Source organism: Carassius gibelio, chromosome B6, assembly GCF_023724105.1.
Source record: "Carassius gibelio isolate Cgi1373 ecotype wild population from Czech Republic chromosome B6, carGib1.2-hapl.c, whole genome shotgun sequence".
Taxonomy (NCBI): domain Eukaryota; kingdom Metazoa; phylum Chordata; class Actinopteri; order Cypriniformes; family Cyprinidae; genus Carassius; species Carassius gibelio.
The window spans coordinates 20,715,931-20,730,217 of NC_068401.1; the positions used below are offsets into that span (position 1 = coordinate 20,715,931).

A 14,287-nucleotide genomic window follows, 5' to 3' on the forward strand; every position below is an offset into this window, starting at 1 on the left:
GCCGCAACACTGGTTACGTTACCTGTCCACCACGGCTCCAACTCCCACCGTAGTTTAGATTTTTTTATAGTGATAAAAATCATTTAGTTCAGTAAAAGAACAGAAACTACAATTAAAAACTGAACGTGGCTGCCCAATGAAGCGTGCCAAACGACAGTCACATCACAGATCAGATTTCATTTATCCAGTGAGGAGTCGAGCTGACTGACAAGAAGAGTGAGATGAGACAGGACAAGACGATAGCGGATGATTTAGTTTCAAAACGAAATGCAAGAGTGCCTGTTTGGCAATATCTTGGATTTTGAAAAGCCTGTTGACTTTTGTTTTTTGAAACATCTGTTTCTTATTAAATTGGTTCCACATTGTTTGTCTGATTTTTTACTTTAGACTTTAAACTTTGTGCCATTTATTTATTTTATTTGACATCAATATTTAAGCCGTGCCTCCAAGCTTTCTAATTTTTTTTTCCAAATAAATGTCCTATGTTTCTTATTTATTTGGTTATATATTATACGTTACCAGTTTTGTATACCTATTTTAACTATGTAAGTTATTTTTTTATTTTATATTAGGCATATCCTGCCCTAAAGCATGGCGTATTTTTCTTTGTTTTGTTAATGAAAGTTCTATGTTTTATATATAGGCTAAAGTGAGTTTGATGTATTTTGTTGTTGCATTCAAGCAATTGACATTGAACTGCCGCTAATTCACTTTTAAGCTATTCAAAAGCAAAGGAAAGCGAGGAAAAGAGGGAAAATTTAAACTTACTAAAAACAAACAATTGCTTAATGCCATATTGCTGCTATTAGAAAGTGAAAGTAAAATGTGCATGCTGCTATTTAAAAGCGAAGTAAAGTGAGGAAAAAAGGGAACGCCCCTGCCCCCACAGTGATACGATATTACCCATTTTGTCACACATCGATTAACCAGTGGGAAAATTTCCTCACCATCACAGCCCTAATTTGTACCACTCCCTGGAATGTTCAGGCATGAATCTTTGTCCGCCTATGCTTCCAGGCCCTTGCTCATGACAGAAAAATAATGATATTTTTGATTGTTAGGGCCATATGCTTACGGTCATTCCTTAGCTCATCCATGTGACTCAGGCTGCTGTCGGATTCAGTGGCTGGCTGGCAGAACTCAGTCTGACACTTTAGGCACTGTAGCCAAACTGTCTCTGGTCTCTCCTCATCCACCTGCAGCTTGTTTTCCTCCACGACTCTTGAGAGAACCTCCAATAATACCTGATGAGTCAAAATTCTGATCTTAAGTAATATTACATTGCTTAAAAAAAAAAGAAGTGTAAGTGCATCATTTTCAAACACTGCAAAGACTCGGGTTCCATACAGTAGGTTCTGTGAAACAACCAATCATTTGGTTGTAATTATTGGTGCACCGATATATTGCAACACAATGCACATTTGCATAAATGCAATTAGCATTTGGAAAAACTAACATTAAATCAAAAATAGTCTTGACATGCTGGAAATCAGTACATACAATCATATCACATGCGGCATAGACAGGTTAAAAACATGCAGTGGAAAACAATTAATTTAGTGTGTGTCTTTTTTTTTTTTTTTTTTTTACCACTAATCAATAACTAACCAAACATGGTGCAGTTTTTTAAGATTAAAATTGTGTATAACACATAAGTTTGTATACAACCATACATCTCTATAAACATACAGTACTGTGCAAAAGTATTTTTGCAGTAATTGTAATAATCCAGTGATAACAGCCAGACCTGATAACACTCGTACATCACAGAGACGTCTATTTGACATCTACATTTACTTCTAAAACATATGTCTATACATTTATTGGACATTTCCTCTAAGATGTCAGATGTATATTAGATGTTTTTAAGATGTTTATCATTTAATGTATGTAAAACTGGCATTTTACAGACATCTGTCAGATGTAGGAAGGTTTCTTCATGTGTTTTGGAGACGTTGCCTTGGTCTTTCTGAATTTCTTCATGTAAATAATACCAGATGGATTCGGTGATGGTGAGACCAGATCTCCATGTGGAGCACTGCCTGTTCTCAGGCATGCAAAAATCTCACTAGATTATCACAATTAATGGTAAAATTAATGTTTGTAAATGTAAACTGATACTTCCTCCTAACACACTACAGCAAAAGATAGAAATAACTGGTTTAAAAACTTTTTGGGTGAAAATACAAAAGGCCTAAGACTTTTGCACAGTACTGTATCTCTGTAGATAAAATGTAAGAAAAAAATCTGGAAAAAACATTGGAGGAGTGAGAAAGCGTATTTGAGTAAGACAGAGATTGTGCATATAAGCGCACAAACTGCCTCTTTTGCCCCAAACTGTCGTAGGATCACGATTAAATTCACATCAAATGCATAATGATAATTCTGGAACAAAATAGAATCTAGAATTTTTCTCTAATGTCATTATAATACAAATGTCGCACTTGATGGCGAATCCTTCTTTGTCTCTAGCATTCTTGATATCAGGGGCATTTCCACTAATAAAAATACTAGGGATGCACGATAATATCGGCACAATATCGGTATCGGCCGATAAAAGCTTAAAATGACCATTATCTGTATCGGCCGATATGAATATTTCTGCCGATGAGCCAAACCGATATTCTCCAAGTGAAATAATTGACCTGTTTTTCAGATGTGAATGTCTGTCTACATTTGTAAAATAATAAATTTATGGTAGAATCAGTACAGAAGAGATACATGGATTTCTCTTCAGTAAAATTAAAGTTTAAATATATCAGTATATATTTGTATATATATCGATATCGGTATCGGCATCAGCCAAAATTATTTTGAAAATATCGGGATATCGAATATCGGCCAAAATCCAATATCGTGCATCCCTAAAAAATACAAATTATGTCTTGACTGATATCTCAAAAAATGACATAAATAGCTGATATTAAATTCTTGATATCCAATATTTAATTTCTATTGGCAAAAACTATTACTGATATCTGTCACAGAATTTTCTGAATGATTCAATAATACACCTTTGCAAGCAAATTTTTACTTCGTAGGATATAATTTTTTAATATCATCTATACATTTTTTAATAGTTAAAAATGCTAATTCTTGATATCAAAAATTTTATTTATACTAAAGATTTGTGGATCGGTGCACTCCTATTTGTAATATTGGTTGTCATTTTAGAATTAAATCCCAAGCAATAGTTTATCATATCTGATTGTCTAATGATGATTGAGCCTTCTGACCTGTAATGCTTCTTGTGGCTTGTCATCCAACATTATGTAACAACGTTTACGTCTTTCACGACTAATGTACCGGAAGTGGAGCTCCAGGGCTGGGTGAGTCATCTCCACCTTCTATAAAATGTAAAAACAGAGTGTGAAATCGAGGCATAGATGCTCAATCACATTATAGATCCTTACGAACATCAAATATGCAATCTGACCTCCACTGTGCAGGTGGCTTCAGTGGCGATGACATCCTGCAGACTATCTAGTTCCACTCTTGTTTTAACACACCCCTGGTGCATGTCTACCTCCAGCATGTGACCCTGTCGCACTCGTAGGAAAAGCGGTTCAGAGGCCCTTTTCTGATCTCTCTCCACATCCTCTAAGAGCAGCCCCACCAGCATTGGTCTGCACAGGTCCACTGTCAAGAAAAGTGCAAAAGTGAAATAGAGTTCTACACACAAAATAGACAGGTTGTGAGACAATGAAAATAATAGATTTGATATAAATGAAGAGATAGAGATATCAAGAACCAATCTCAAAGAACCAGATATCACTAAACTGTAGTGCTGTGTGTGAACGCGCTCACAACAGACCCGGGAGAGAAGACAATGCTGAATAAAGTCCTAGTTTTTGCTATTTTTGGACCAAAATGTATTTTCGATGCTTCAAAAAATTCTAACTGACCTTCTGATGTCACATGGACTACTTTGAAGATGTTTTTATTACCTTTCTGGACATGGACAGTATACCGTACACACATTTTCAATGGAGGGACAGAAAGCTCTCGGACTAAATATAAAATATCTTAAACTGTGTTCCGAAGATGAACGTAGGTCTTCCGGGTTTGGAATGACATGAGGGTGAGTCATTATTGACATAATTTTAATATTTGGGTGAACTAACCCTTTTAGAGGACGACATGCCTGAATACACTACTGTTCAAAGGTTTTGGATAAGTAGTTTTTTTTTTTTTTTTCTTAAAAGCTCTTATTCAGCAAGGATACTATAAACATGTTTTTACAAATATTTTTTTCAAATAAACAATGATACATTTTTTAAAGAATCATGAAAAAAAAAGGTTTCCACAAAAAAATATCTCCTTTGATAATAAACATAATACTTAAGTTGAGAACAAAATCAGCATATAAGAATGATTTCTGAAGGATCATGTGATACTCAAAACCGGAGTAATGGCAGCTGAAATTCAGCTTTGCCAAATGAATAAATTTTTTTTTTTATATATATTAAAATAGAAGACTTATTTCAAATTTAAATAATATTTTTACAATATTACTGTTTTACTATATTTTTGACCAAATAAATGCAGCCGTGGTATTATCTTAACAATCCAAAAAAAAACTTTAAACAGCAGTGTACATAAAAATCAATCAATCAATCAATAAATCAAATGTATCCAGTGATATAATGTAAATAGAAAACCCACACTGAAAATATCCATATTCATTAGAGAAAATGGATAATGTGGATGATGGTACTATCACACTTAAAATATCAGTACATAAGGTATAGTTATCAGTATCAACGTATCTCTAGGATAGAATATACCTCCCCTGTCATCATCGTCTTCCTCTGGTGGTGGTTTTGGGTCCGAGTAGGCCTCAGTTGTAGCCTGAGTGTTTCCTAGACTTGTTTCAAGAGTAGATTCAGTGTTCAGGGGGCTATGGCCTGTGCACTGCAAGGTGGACTCTGTCTCAGGCTGCAGGTCTGTGCTCTCCATCTCTTCTTTGTCCTCTTCCTCTTTCAGTTCAGAGGACAGAAGCGGAGGGGGGAGCAATTGCAGACTGGTTGGAGGTGTGTTAGTTTTAAGTAGGGGGGATGCAGGTGTACAGTGGCCGTTGGTGTTCACTTTAAAGGTTAAACTGTCTACTACTGGGAAAGATGGGTTCACTGGAGTATCATCAAGGTGATGCTGGTAGCGTAACCAGTCCTCTCCTAACTGCTCTCGAAAACTGTCCATTCTCTCAATATCCTCCTTATGGGGGAGGACAATATCTGAAGAGAATCAAACATTTCACATGAGAAGCGTAACACATATGCTTAAAACACACAAGCTGACTTAACTCATATTTTCATCACCTTGTAAAGCAGACTTCACTCTGACCTCATGGTCTGTGTCACTGGGCTCTGAAATACTGGCTCTCCTCACCTTTACCTTGTTCTGCAAATGGCAAAAATTGGCACACAATCAGACCTTAATAAAATTTTATGGTGGCTTTGCATCATCAACAATCATGTTCATTTAGTTTAACTGGGAACCACAAAAACTTTTGGCCAGATTTTAGACATGTACTTACTCTGTTTCTCCTCTTCCGAACTTTGGTCACTCCTGATATGCTTACAGTCAGACTGTCAGTCATGTCCCCACCTCCACTGGACACTTCCTGCCCTCCTTGGTCAGGTTCTATAGAAACTTGTTGAGAAATGCGGGACATCTGACGAGTCAGCTTTCCAGATTTAGGTAAGATCTGTGAAAAATTAAATAAATGAAAATAAAAAAATGTCACAAGAGTTCACAAAATGTTTTTTTTTTTTTTACCAATAAATACAGACCATAAATTAAATCTTAGAAACATCTTATATATAAAATAATAATAATAATAATAATAATAATAATGATAACATTATATCGATCTATCTATATAAACAGACTAAATTTCTACATCAATAGAAACACATTTTTTTCTTAACCTATGTGACAGGGTTAAAGGGTGAGATTGGCTGATAGCAAATACTTCTGTGTGAAAATGGAAGTTCATTCATATCTTCCCACCATGAGACAAATAAAGTTACCTCTTGGGTGTTACTTGTAATAAACAAATCTTGTAATTATGCTAACAGATATGTGTCCAACACGGCTAAATATTTTAGGATTTATTTTTTTATAGGTTTTTTTTATTTTTTATTTACATTATTTACAATATTAGTTTTCTCATTTATTTGGTACAGTTTATTACAATGAATATCTTGTGAGATATAAAAATAAGTGACAACCTCATTGTATTAACAAATCATTATTAACAAATCATCATACTGTATGAACACTGGGTGTCACTGTAAGTATACAACGTAAGAGTCCAAAAACAAATGTAAATGTAAATATAAATGTAAACGTATGAATATATGAGGAAAACAGTTGCACAGCGGATTTAAGACTTCTCACACAAAGCATCCACATTTGATTTTTTTGAGCAATGTGTCATGAGAGTGCGGATGCCACTCTATCTATCTATCTATCTATCTATCTATCTATCTGTCTGTCTGTCTGTCTGTCTGTCTATATGTCTTTTAAATTAAATTCTCACATATTAGACATTTCTGTTTCATTGTTAAACGTGATTTATTTAATATTTTTTAATCTTTACATCAGTCATACGGTCAAACATTTACTAAACACTAAATGTCATTTAGTGATTGTTGGGCCATGCCTGCAGCCAATTGATGTTTAAAAACTCCATTGGGTCAGAGGAATTAAAGCACTTTTTTGCCCACTATTCTATTGTAGATTAAAAGCAGATTTGCCTCCCACAATACAGCATGAGAAACAAGGAGGGTGATACGACCTGAGAAGGCACATGAAGTAACATTTGATACCCACCAGCAAATCAGACTGCGACAGAGGGGTGCCATCCAACTGGAGCTGAAATGCAAGAAGACATTAAAACATCAGTTTACAACTCTAAAACATCTGCAGAACAGCGAGAAAGATCTACAAGCAAACATCTCACTATTACTTTGAAAGAGTTAGTTCACCAGATAATGAAAATTCGTCCAACTTCTACTCACCTCGAAGCATCTTAAGTGTATGGGACTTTCTTCTTTCAGAATAATCTAACTAATATTAATAATAATAATAATAATAATAATAATAATAATATGCAATAATCTAATTCTTTCAGAATACTAACACTAGCTTGCTCTATTCTTTTTCTATTCTATCAGTTTTTTTTTATTTATTATACTATTTAAAAGACCTTGCTACGTGTACAATGTTTAAGCTAAATGAGACTTGCTATAGCACTTATATATCATTGCTCTTTTGTTGTTTTTGATTGCTTCCACTGTCCTCATTTGTAAGTCGCTTTGGATAAAAGCGTCTGGTAAATGACTACCGTATTTTCCGGACTATAAGTGACACTTTTTTTCATAGTTTGGCTGGTCCTGCGACTTATAGTCAGATGCGACTTATTTATCAAAATTAATTTGACATGAACCGTGAGAAATTAACTAACAGAAAACATTACCGTTTACAGCTGCGAGAGGGCGCTCTATGCTGCCAGAAATGCTGCTCAGTGTTCCTGTAGTCTACACTGAGCAGCATAGAGCGCCCTCTTGCGGCTGTAGATGGTAATGTTTTCTCTTGGTTCTTGGTTCTAAATAAATGCGACTTATAGTCCAGTGCGACTTATATATGTTTTTTTCCTCATCATAACGTATTTTTGGACTGATGCGACTTATACTCAGGTGAAAAATACGGTAAATGTAAATATTGTCCTTGCTCCTCCAAGCCTTTCAATGGGGGTAAGCGAGTGTTTGTAGTCAACAGTTCTGAAGACGTGAAATAAAGTGCGCACATCTATAATAAAACGTCCCTCACACGGCTCCGGGCCGTGAATAAAGACCAACTGTAGCAAATCCATGCATTTTTGTAAGATAAATATCCAGATTTCAATAAACACTGATAATAAACACTTTTTTGCTAACATCTGCTGACTGTGGGACGCAGAATATGTGCAGGCGGAACTGTAGAAGCAAAGGAACAAACATTTTGGCTCTTGGAGATGTAGAAGCAAAGGAAACAAAGTTTCCTTACTTTAGCAAGGCTTATTTGGAAATCCTCCAATGTTTTTCTTTACAAATCCTTGTTTTGTGCTTCTAATTCGTGACCAGCGTTTTGTTTGTTCTCTCCTCACGCTCATCAACAAGCACGCAGCGCTGAAGAACAACGACATCCACCTGTATGTCTTCCGGTTCCCCACAGAAAAAAAGTGTTTATTACATTTGAAATCTGGAAATTTATCTTACAAAAACAAAAACACAAGGATTTGCTACAGGGGGACTTTATTTACCCCTCCGGAGCTGTGTGAGGAACGTTTTATTACAGTTGAGCGCACTTTATTTCATGTCTTCTGAACTGTTGACAACAAACACCTGCTTACCCCATTGAAAGGATTGGAAGAGCAAGGACAATATTTCATATAACTCCGACTGGATTATTCTGAAAGAAGAAAGCCACATACAACTAGGATGCTTCGAGGGTGAGTAGAAGATGGACTAATTTACATTCTCAGGTGAACAAACCCTTTAAGAATGACATCAGAAAAAAAGGGAGCAATGGCACCTCCCTGTGGTTGCCATTGTAAACATGAATACAATCAATGATGTATATTTAGATATACTACATTTGCTAATGTAAATATTAATTGTAGCAATTCACAGACTGCTTCAGATTATTGTATGCCACATTATATAGACTGACCATACTTGATAATAAAGCTTTAACATGGGGACCTATTAAAATAATAACTTTGAGGATGTACACTGTTTATAGATGTTCGAAAACAGAGAAAGACTCACCCCTTGACAAGCAGCTCGTGGAGAGAGGTGGTGGATAGTCGATACCCTGTGTGTCTTCTGAAAATATAAAGGGTTTCCCTCCAAAGTTAACTGAAAAGAGACAAAAAAAAACAGTCAAAGTGGTACATGGTAGAAGGCAAATGAAAAGTGAATATGTCACATTCTTCAGAGGAAAATAGTCATATTGTGATTGTAAGATCCAGTTGGCTGAGCTAGAAGACGTAGTATTCAAATGTGTACTTATGATCCTCATCAAACCCAAATTTGTAGCATCATAAAAATGCTAAGTATAAAATCTGAGACTGAGGATAATCACTTTCATATGCTTGAAACAAGCAGTTTAAGCTAAGCATTACTTAGATAAGGTGTGTTTATCTTACTATACTGAGATTATGAAGGAGGGACAGAGGCGCCAACTGAGAATGCTCCATAAGAAGGTTATAAGCCAGGTCAAGAGACTGAAGTGATGACAACTGCTCCACTCCTGCATTTTAGGATACAGGATAACAGGATAATTCATTTAGGTTAGTAAACTAAAATGGTTTATTCAAACTAATCACAGTTTGTTACACTATTCAAAAACACACACAAATTACTGCATCAATTACATTTTTTTGTTAAAAATACCATTTTAAACAATATACAATAAAGAATATGTTGTCAAATGATGTGCTGACACTCAGTTAACGTTCTCTTAATTTTTCCATTTTTGATTCAAGTAATTTATTTCAAATTGTTCTCCAAAATTGTAAAAGAGCCACCATGTGTTTCAATTAAAAAGCTTAAAATAAATTCAACATTTGAGGGTGATAAAGTTGGGAAAAAGAGGAAAGTGAAAATGGAAAACTTACCATTGATAGTTTCCAGTTCATTGTTTCTAAGGATCAAGGTTGTGAGTTTGGCTTGGGCACTGAGACCCAGCACTGGTGTTCTTTGGAGGTTATTATAGGCTAAATTCAGATGCTCCAGCTCAGTAAGAGGCTTGATGGAGACAGAAAATTGTTACTAATTGTAACATCATGCATTAGAATTTGTATTGGGTGTGCAATGGTATCCCTTCACTGACATACTGTAGAAATAAATTCTCATTATTCTTATTTTGTCCAATTAAGCCCTTTTTAAAGACTACACATCTACCACCCCTTGCATGATTGTTTATTATTTTGGCTCATTTGATTATACATTCAGTTACCGTCAAGGTATGTAGAACTTTAAATTAACATAATTTTTTCACACACATCCACCGATTTTCCCTCAAAATCATGAAAAAAATTTACAAAGAATTGTGAAAAAAAAAGTCTAATACTAGTCATGAAAAAAAGAAAGAACAAAAGCAACCTACCTTCAAAAATTCAGCACAGTCTTGAATTTTGTTGTGGCTCAAGTCAAGCCACTTTAGGACATTTAGTAGACTCTAAAACAATTTAGAAAATTGTTACATGCAGATTCCAATTTCTGTTACTCTATTTCACCTATGTCATAAGTTTAAAACAGGAGATTCTTACTAGCGACTCATCAAGACGGGAAATGGAATTGTAACTGAAATTAAGGGTATGAAGTTCTAACCAGGGTAAAGCTGAGCTAAGGTCGCCTCCACACAGAGAGAGAAGCTCCTATTAAACACAAACACAATTACATTCTGTATGCAAACATGATTCAATTTATAGCCATTGTGCCAATGCTTGTTGGTGCAAAAATTACCTCTAGAGAGCTGACACTTTTTGAGCAAGTGAAGACTTCCAGCTGAGAATACACTCCTCTAAGACCCTCCAGGCAATGAGGAGGAATACGCTTGAGCTAAATAAGATAATCAAACAAAAAGCACCAGGATAATATTGCAGAATAAAGCAACAAATATAACTAAATTAATTTGGTTGGTTTGTTCTGAAATACCTCTAAGTGTTTGAGGGACTTGAAAGGGAAGATTTTCACAACATACTGTAGTTTCACACCAGGTGGATTAACAAGCTGTTTCACAGACATATGATCAGATAATTGCAACAACAGCACAGTGTATTGGATCAGTGTAATAAATTTAAGTCAAGACAAGACACTTAGAAGTAACTTTACACAAAAAATGTAGAACTAATAATTAATATGGAATACATTTTTCTTCCATCTATCAAAATGAAGCTATACTCCTAATAAGTTCATAATGTTATAGACACATCAAAGCATCATCAGAACCTTTAGTACCTTGAGTGATATCGTCTTCTGCAGCATGTCGAAAAGAAACTGGACTTCCAGCAGGGAGGCAGTGTCTGCTGGGTGGGACGGCAGGGCCAGAAAACCATGCTGATGTGTTCGTGAGAGAAGGTGCCGCTCAAAGAGTTGTGTCAGGTGCTGTAAACATCCCACTTGCAGAGTGAAAGTACTGGAACCATCCAGCACGGAGTCACCTATAGAGAGACCAATTAGAACATTATGCAATGCTTCAGCATGCTAAGCATCCTCAGAAGCACAGCATGCAAAAGCACTCTCAGATTCAACTGATTATCTCTGTCAACATGCAAACATTATCTTGCATAGCAGTGTCCAAATTTTCAATTATAAATATGTATTACATTGCTTTGTCTCCATGTCTTCAACATAAAGATAATAACATTCAATTCTCAACTTGAATCCTACTCACTCCAAACCTTGCAAAAAGTTAGATGAGTGACCGTTGACAACGTCTTTGTTACATTTTTAGCTGTGTGGTTTTTTATTTTTTGCATGCCTGGAACTAGGCCTGGTCCCACTGCTGAATTTAACAATGAGAAAATTTAAATACTGATTCTATACCATTATTTCGCAGTAACGTGGCAAGCCTGTGTACAACCGTTGTCTGACCGGCCTGAGTGGATGACATCCTAAAAAGGGTGAAACATATCATATCAGCAATTACTCTAATCCGAATATATATTAAGCTTATATTTGTCATTGTTATGAAGACAGGGCATTGATGTGGGTAATAAAACTGGCATGTAAAACTACATGTAGCAGAAAAAAAAGGGTGGGAACCGAACATTCCCCACGCTGTTCCTTAACTGTAAACAAATGCAAGCCCTGTCAGTTCGCCCTATTTGTGATATGTAAGCTAACGGTGAAGAAAACAATATTAATTATATTTACCACTACAAAAGATATGATCACAAAAAAAAAAAAAATCCAGGTATCTAGACAAGCTCCAGATATTTCAATTTTCAATCACAGTACCTACGCTGTTATTTTACATTTGTTAACCAAAAACAAATAAACACTGGCAACTTAACTCCTGACGCTCCAACAGCTGTGTTGGTCAATGTCTGTTCTTACGAAATGCGCTAAAACATACCTTATGCTTCAAGAAATAAGTGACCTGTAACCCAAAAAAACGTTATGCCCGGTTTTGTACCGGCATTGGGATTTATTGCATTAGCTCAGTTTAATTCCCTTTGACGTTTGTTGACATCCTTCCTGATAGCCGTCATATGATCTTGTTTCTTAAACGTACGGCGGCCCGAAGACGCCAAACAAGCGAATATTTAACTGAGCGCGCCCTCCTGCGTCTTTTACGAGCACTAAAAAACAAACAAACAGAAATAACTTGTATTTTGAAGTTGATCTGTTTAATGGCATGAGAATATTAAATAAATATATCCCATAATACTTAAACTGTGATTATTTGTTTATTAAATAATAATAATATTTTTTTTATTTGTTAATTTGCCCTCACTGCTGGATATTGCAGTCACAACTCTTATCTCACTGACTATCTTGACATGTCAATTTTTACAATAGCTTAAAGTGCAACACAGCAAAATCTACATTACCAACCTGATTGTGTAACTGCTGTTTTTATGGTGGACATGTGCAAATATGTTTCCTCTCTCTTGTCTTATTTCCACATTGGCAGCTTTTCTTGGAAATCAAAAACCACCTCAATAAACAATATTCCAGAGAACACACTTTAGTAAATGGTTTAACAGAGTATACATATGATATGTTTTAATATGGAGTCACACATATTAAGAAATGCATACCCTATATTTGAATATTATCGTCATTAAGATAATATTGATTAGATACATTTTATGAGACACAAATCTCTGTGTTGTTAGCCACAAAATCTCACTCTTTGTGAAACCAAGGCCAAACATTATCCTTTATATTATGTTAGAGTTTTATATATTAAAGGATTTGTTTTCTGAACTCTGACTACAAGAATAAATGTTTGTACAAAACTGTGCAACTTACTTAATTCTCTAATAAATAATAATAATAAATAATTATTATTATTATCACTGACTTTATATGGCTTGTATCTTAGTAATGTAAAATTTTCTCTAATTTCCACAGTGGAGCATACTATATAGAGGTTTCTCGGGGCATAAGAGTAATTTATCTCACTTGTTTACTCAGAAATGTCCTTGATGGAGATCTGCATTAACCAACTGGAGATACTGTGGCTTACAGCCCTAGAAATTCTACAGAAACCCAGACGCTGTACAAACTCTGGGTACAAAGGCATGGGTTATGAGCCTGTGGGTCTACAGCTGGTTCTTTTTTAAAAAGTGACACATGAGGTTCCGCATAAAATCTCCTGCTTCATCACGACACCCACATGACCTGGCATTTCAAAATTCCCCTTTCTCCATCAAAATCTCCAAGGCGAAAAGGAAGCCTGCAACCACAAATACATAAAATGCCATAAAAACAGAGGGTACCCACAAAGAAAAATAATCCTCATTTATATCTCTTCGACTACCGCTGCAGATACAGGTCTCACATGGAGCAGCTATTTCTGTTCCCTTAAATAAATAACGATTAGTCTCAGAGGGGAAGTGTGTGTGGGCTTTGCTCTAGATGGGTTAATGGTTGTTTGGTTGGTAAGCATGATACCTCGACTCCTGGCCCCTGTAATCAATAGGCAACTGAGAGATTACAACAACATTCAGCTTGTAGGCTAGTCCTAAGTACACGTAGGCACAGTACTGACATTTACTTTTAATATACGCAGAGAGCCTGTAGCCATGACTACAATGACGCAGAATAGTTTGCTTAGCCTATTTGATTATTCACTATATCAGTGTTACTACCACAGCCCAGACTGAACAGACAGTGAGGGACGCATCAATGCCCACTGCCTCCCTTCACGCCAGTTGTTTTGGGACAGACTTAAAGATGATAAATTAATCATTATCTTTAAAATGTAATAATTTGCATTATACATAATGCATTCAATAAACATGACCAGTATTGCACATGTAATTATAATAGGCTACATGCAATTTGTGCAGCTGGTGCCTTGTGGTGGGAGGACAGGCTCCCCCTGTTGAAAATAAATAAATATAACTTAAATTCCACTTGTATTTCAAGAATTTCATTTCATTAAGCCATTTAATTTACCAAGACCCTGTTGGTTTAGCTTAACTCGGGAATTCTTGCAAAGTCTTTTGGAGCTAAGTAGCCTATGACTCCAGCTGCTCTGTAAGCACTTTTATTAAATG

General features: G+C 35.6%; 1 protein-coding gene across 2 annotated transcripts in view; it reads right to left on the reverse strand.

Annotated features, from left to right (window-relative positions):
• stk11ip (serine/threonine kinase 11 interacting protein) overlaps positions 1 to 14,287 on the reverse strand; it is a 35,973-nt gene that overhangs the window by 21,301 nt on the left and 385 nt on the right. The window contains exons 1-17 of one of the 2 annotated variants that reach the window (XM_052558973.1): positions 12,133 to 12,298; positions 11,601 to 11,668; positions 11,013 to 11,215; positions 10,710 to 10,784; positions 10,518 to 10,613; positions 10,322 to 10,429; positions 10,159 to 10,230; positions 9,668 to 9,797; positions 9,197 to 9,300; positions 8,817 to 8,906; positions 6,838 to 6,879; positions 5,537 to 5,707; positions 5,319 to 5,400; positions 4,788 to 5,234; positions 3,437 to 3,639; positions 3,237 to 3,347; positions 1,076 to 1,244 (exon numbers count right to left, since the gene is read on the reverse strand). In XM_052558973.1, coding sequence (XP_052414933.1) covers positions 1,076 to 1,244; positions 3,237 to 3,347; positions 3,437 to 3,639; positions 4,788 to 5,234; positions 5,319 to 5,400; positions 5,537 to 5,707; positions 6,838 to 6,879; positions 8,817 to 8,906; positions 9,197 to 9,300; positions 9,668 to 9,797; positions 10,159 to 10,230; positions 10,322 to 10,429; positions 10,518 to 10,613; positions 10,710 to 10,784; positions 11,013 to 11,215; positions 11,601 to 11,667 — 2,170 coding nt within the window. In that variant the 5' untranslated portion in view covers position 11,668; positions 12,133 to 12,298. Of the gene's footprint in view, positions 1 to 1,075; positions 1,245 to 3,236; positions 3,348 to 3,436; positions 3,640 to 4,787; positions 5,235 to 5,318; positions 5,401 to 5,536; positions 5,708 to 6,837; positions 6,880 to 8,816; positions 8,907 to 9,196; positions 9,301 to 9,667; positions 9,798 to 10,158; positions 10,231 to 10,321; positions 10,430 to 10,517; positions 10,614 to 10,709; positions 10,785 to 11,012; positions 11,216 to 11,600; positions 11,669 to 12,132; positions 12,299 to 14,287 lie in introns of those variants that run through there. The other variant, XM_052558974.1, reaches the window with a different exon arrangement.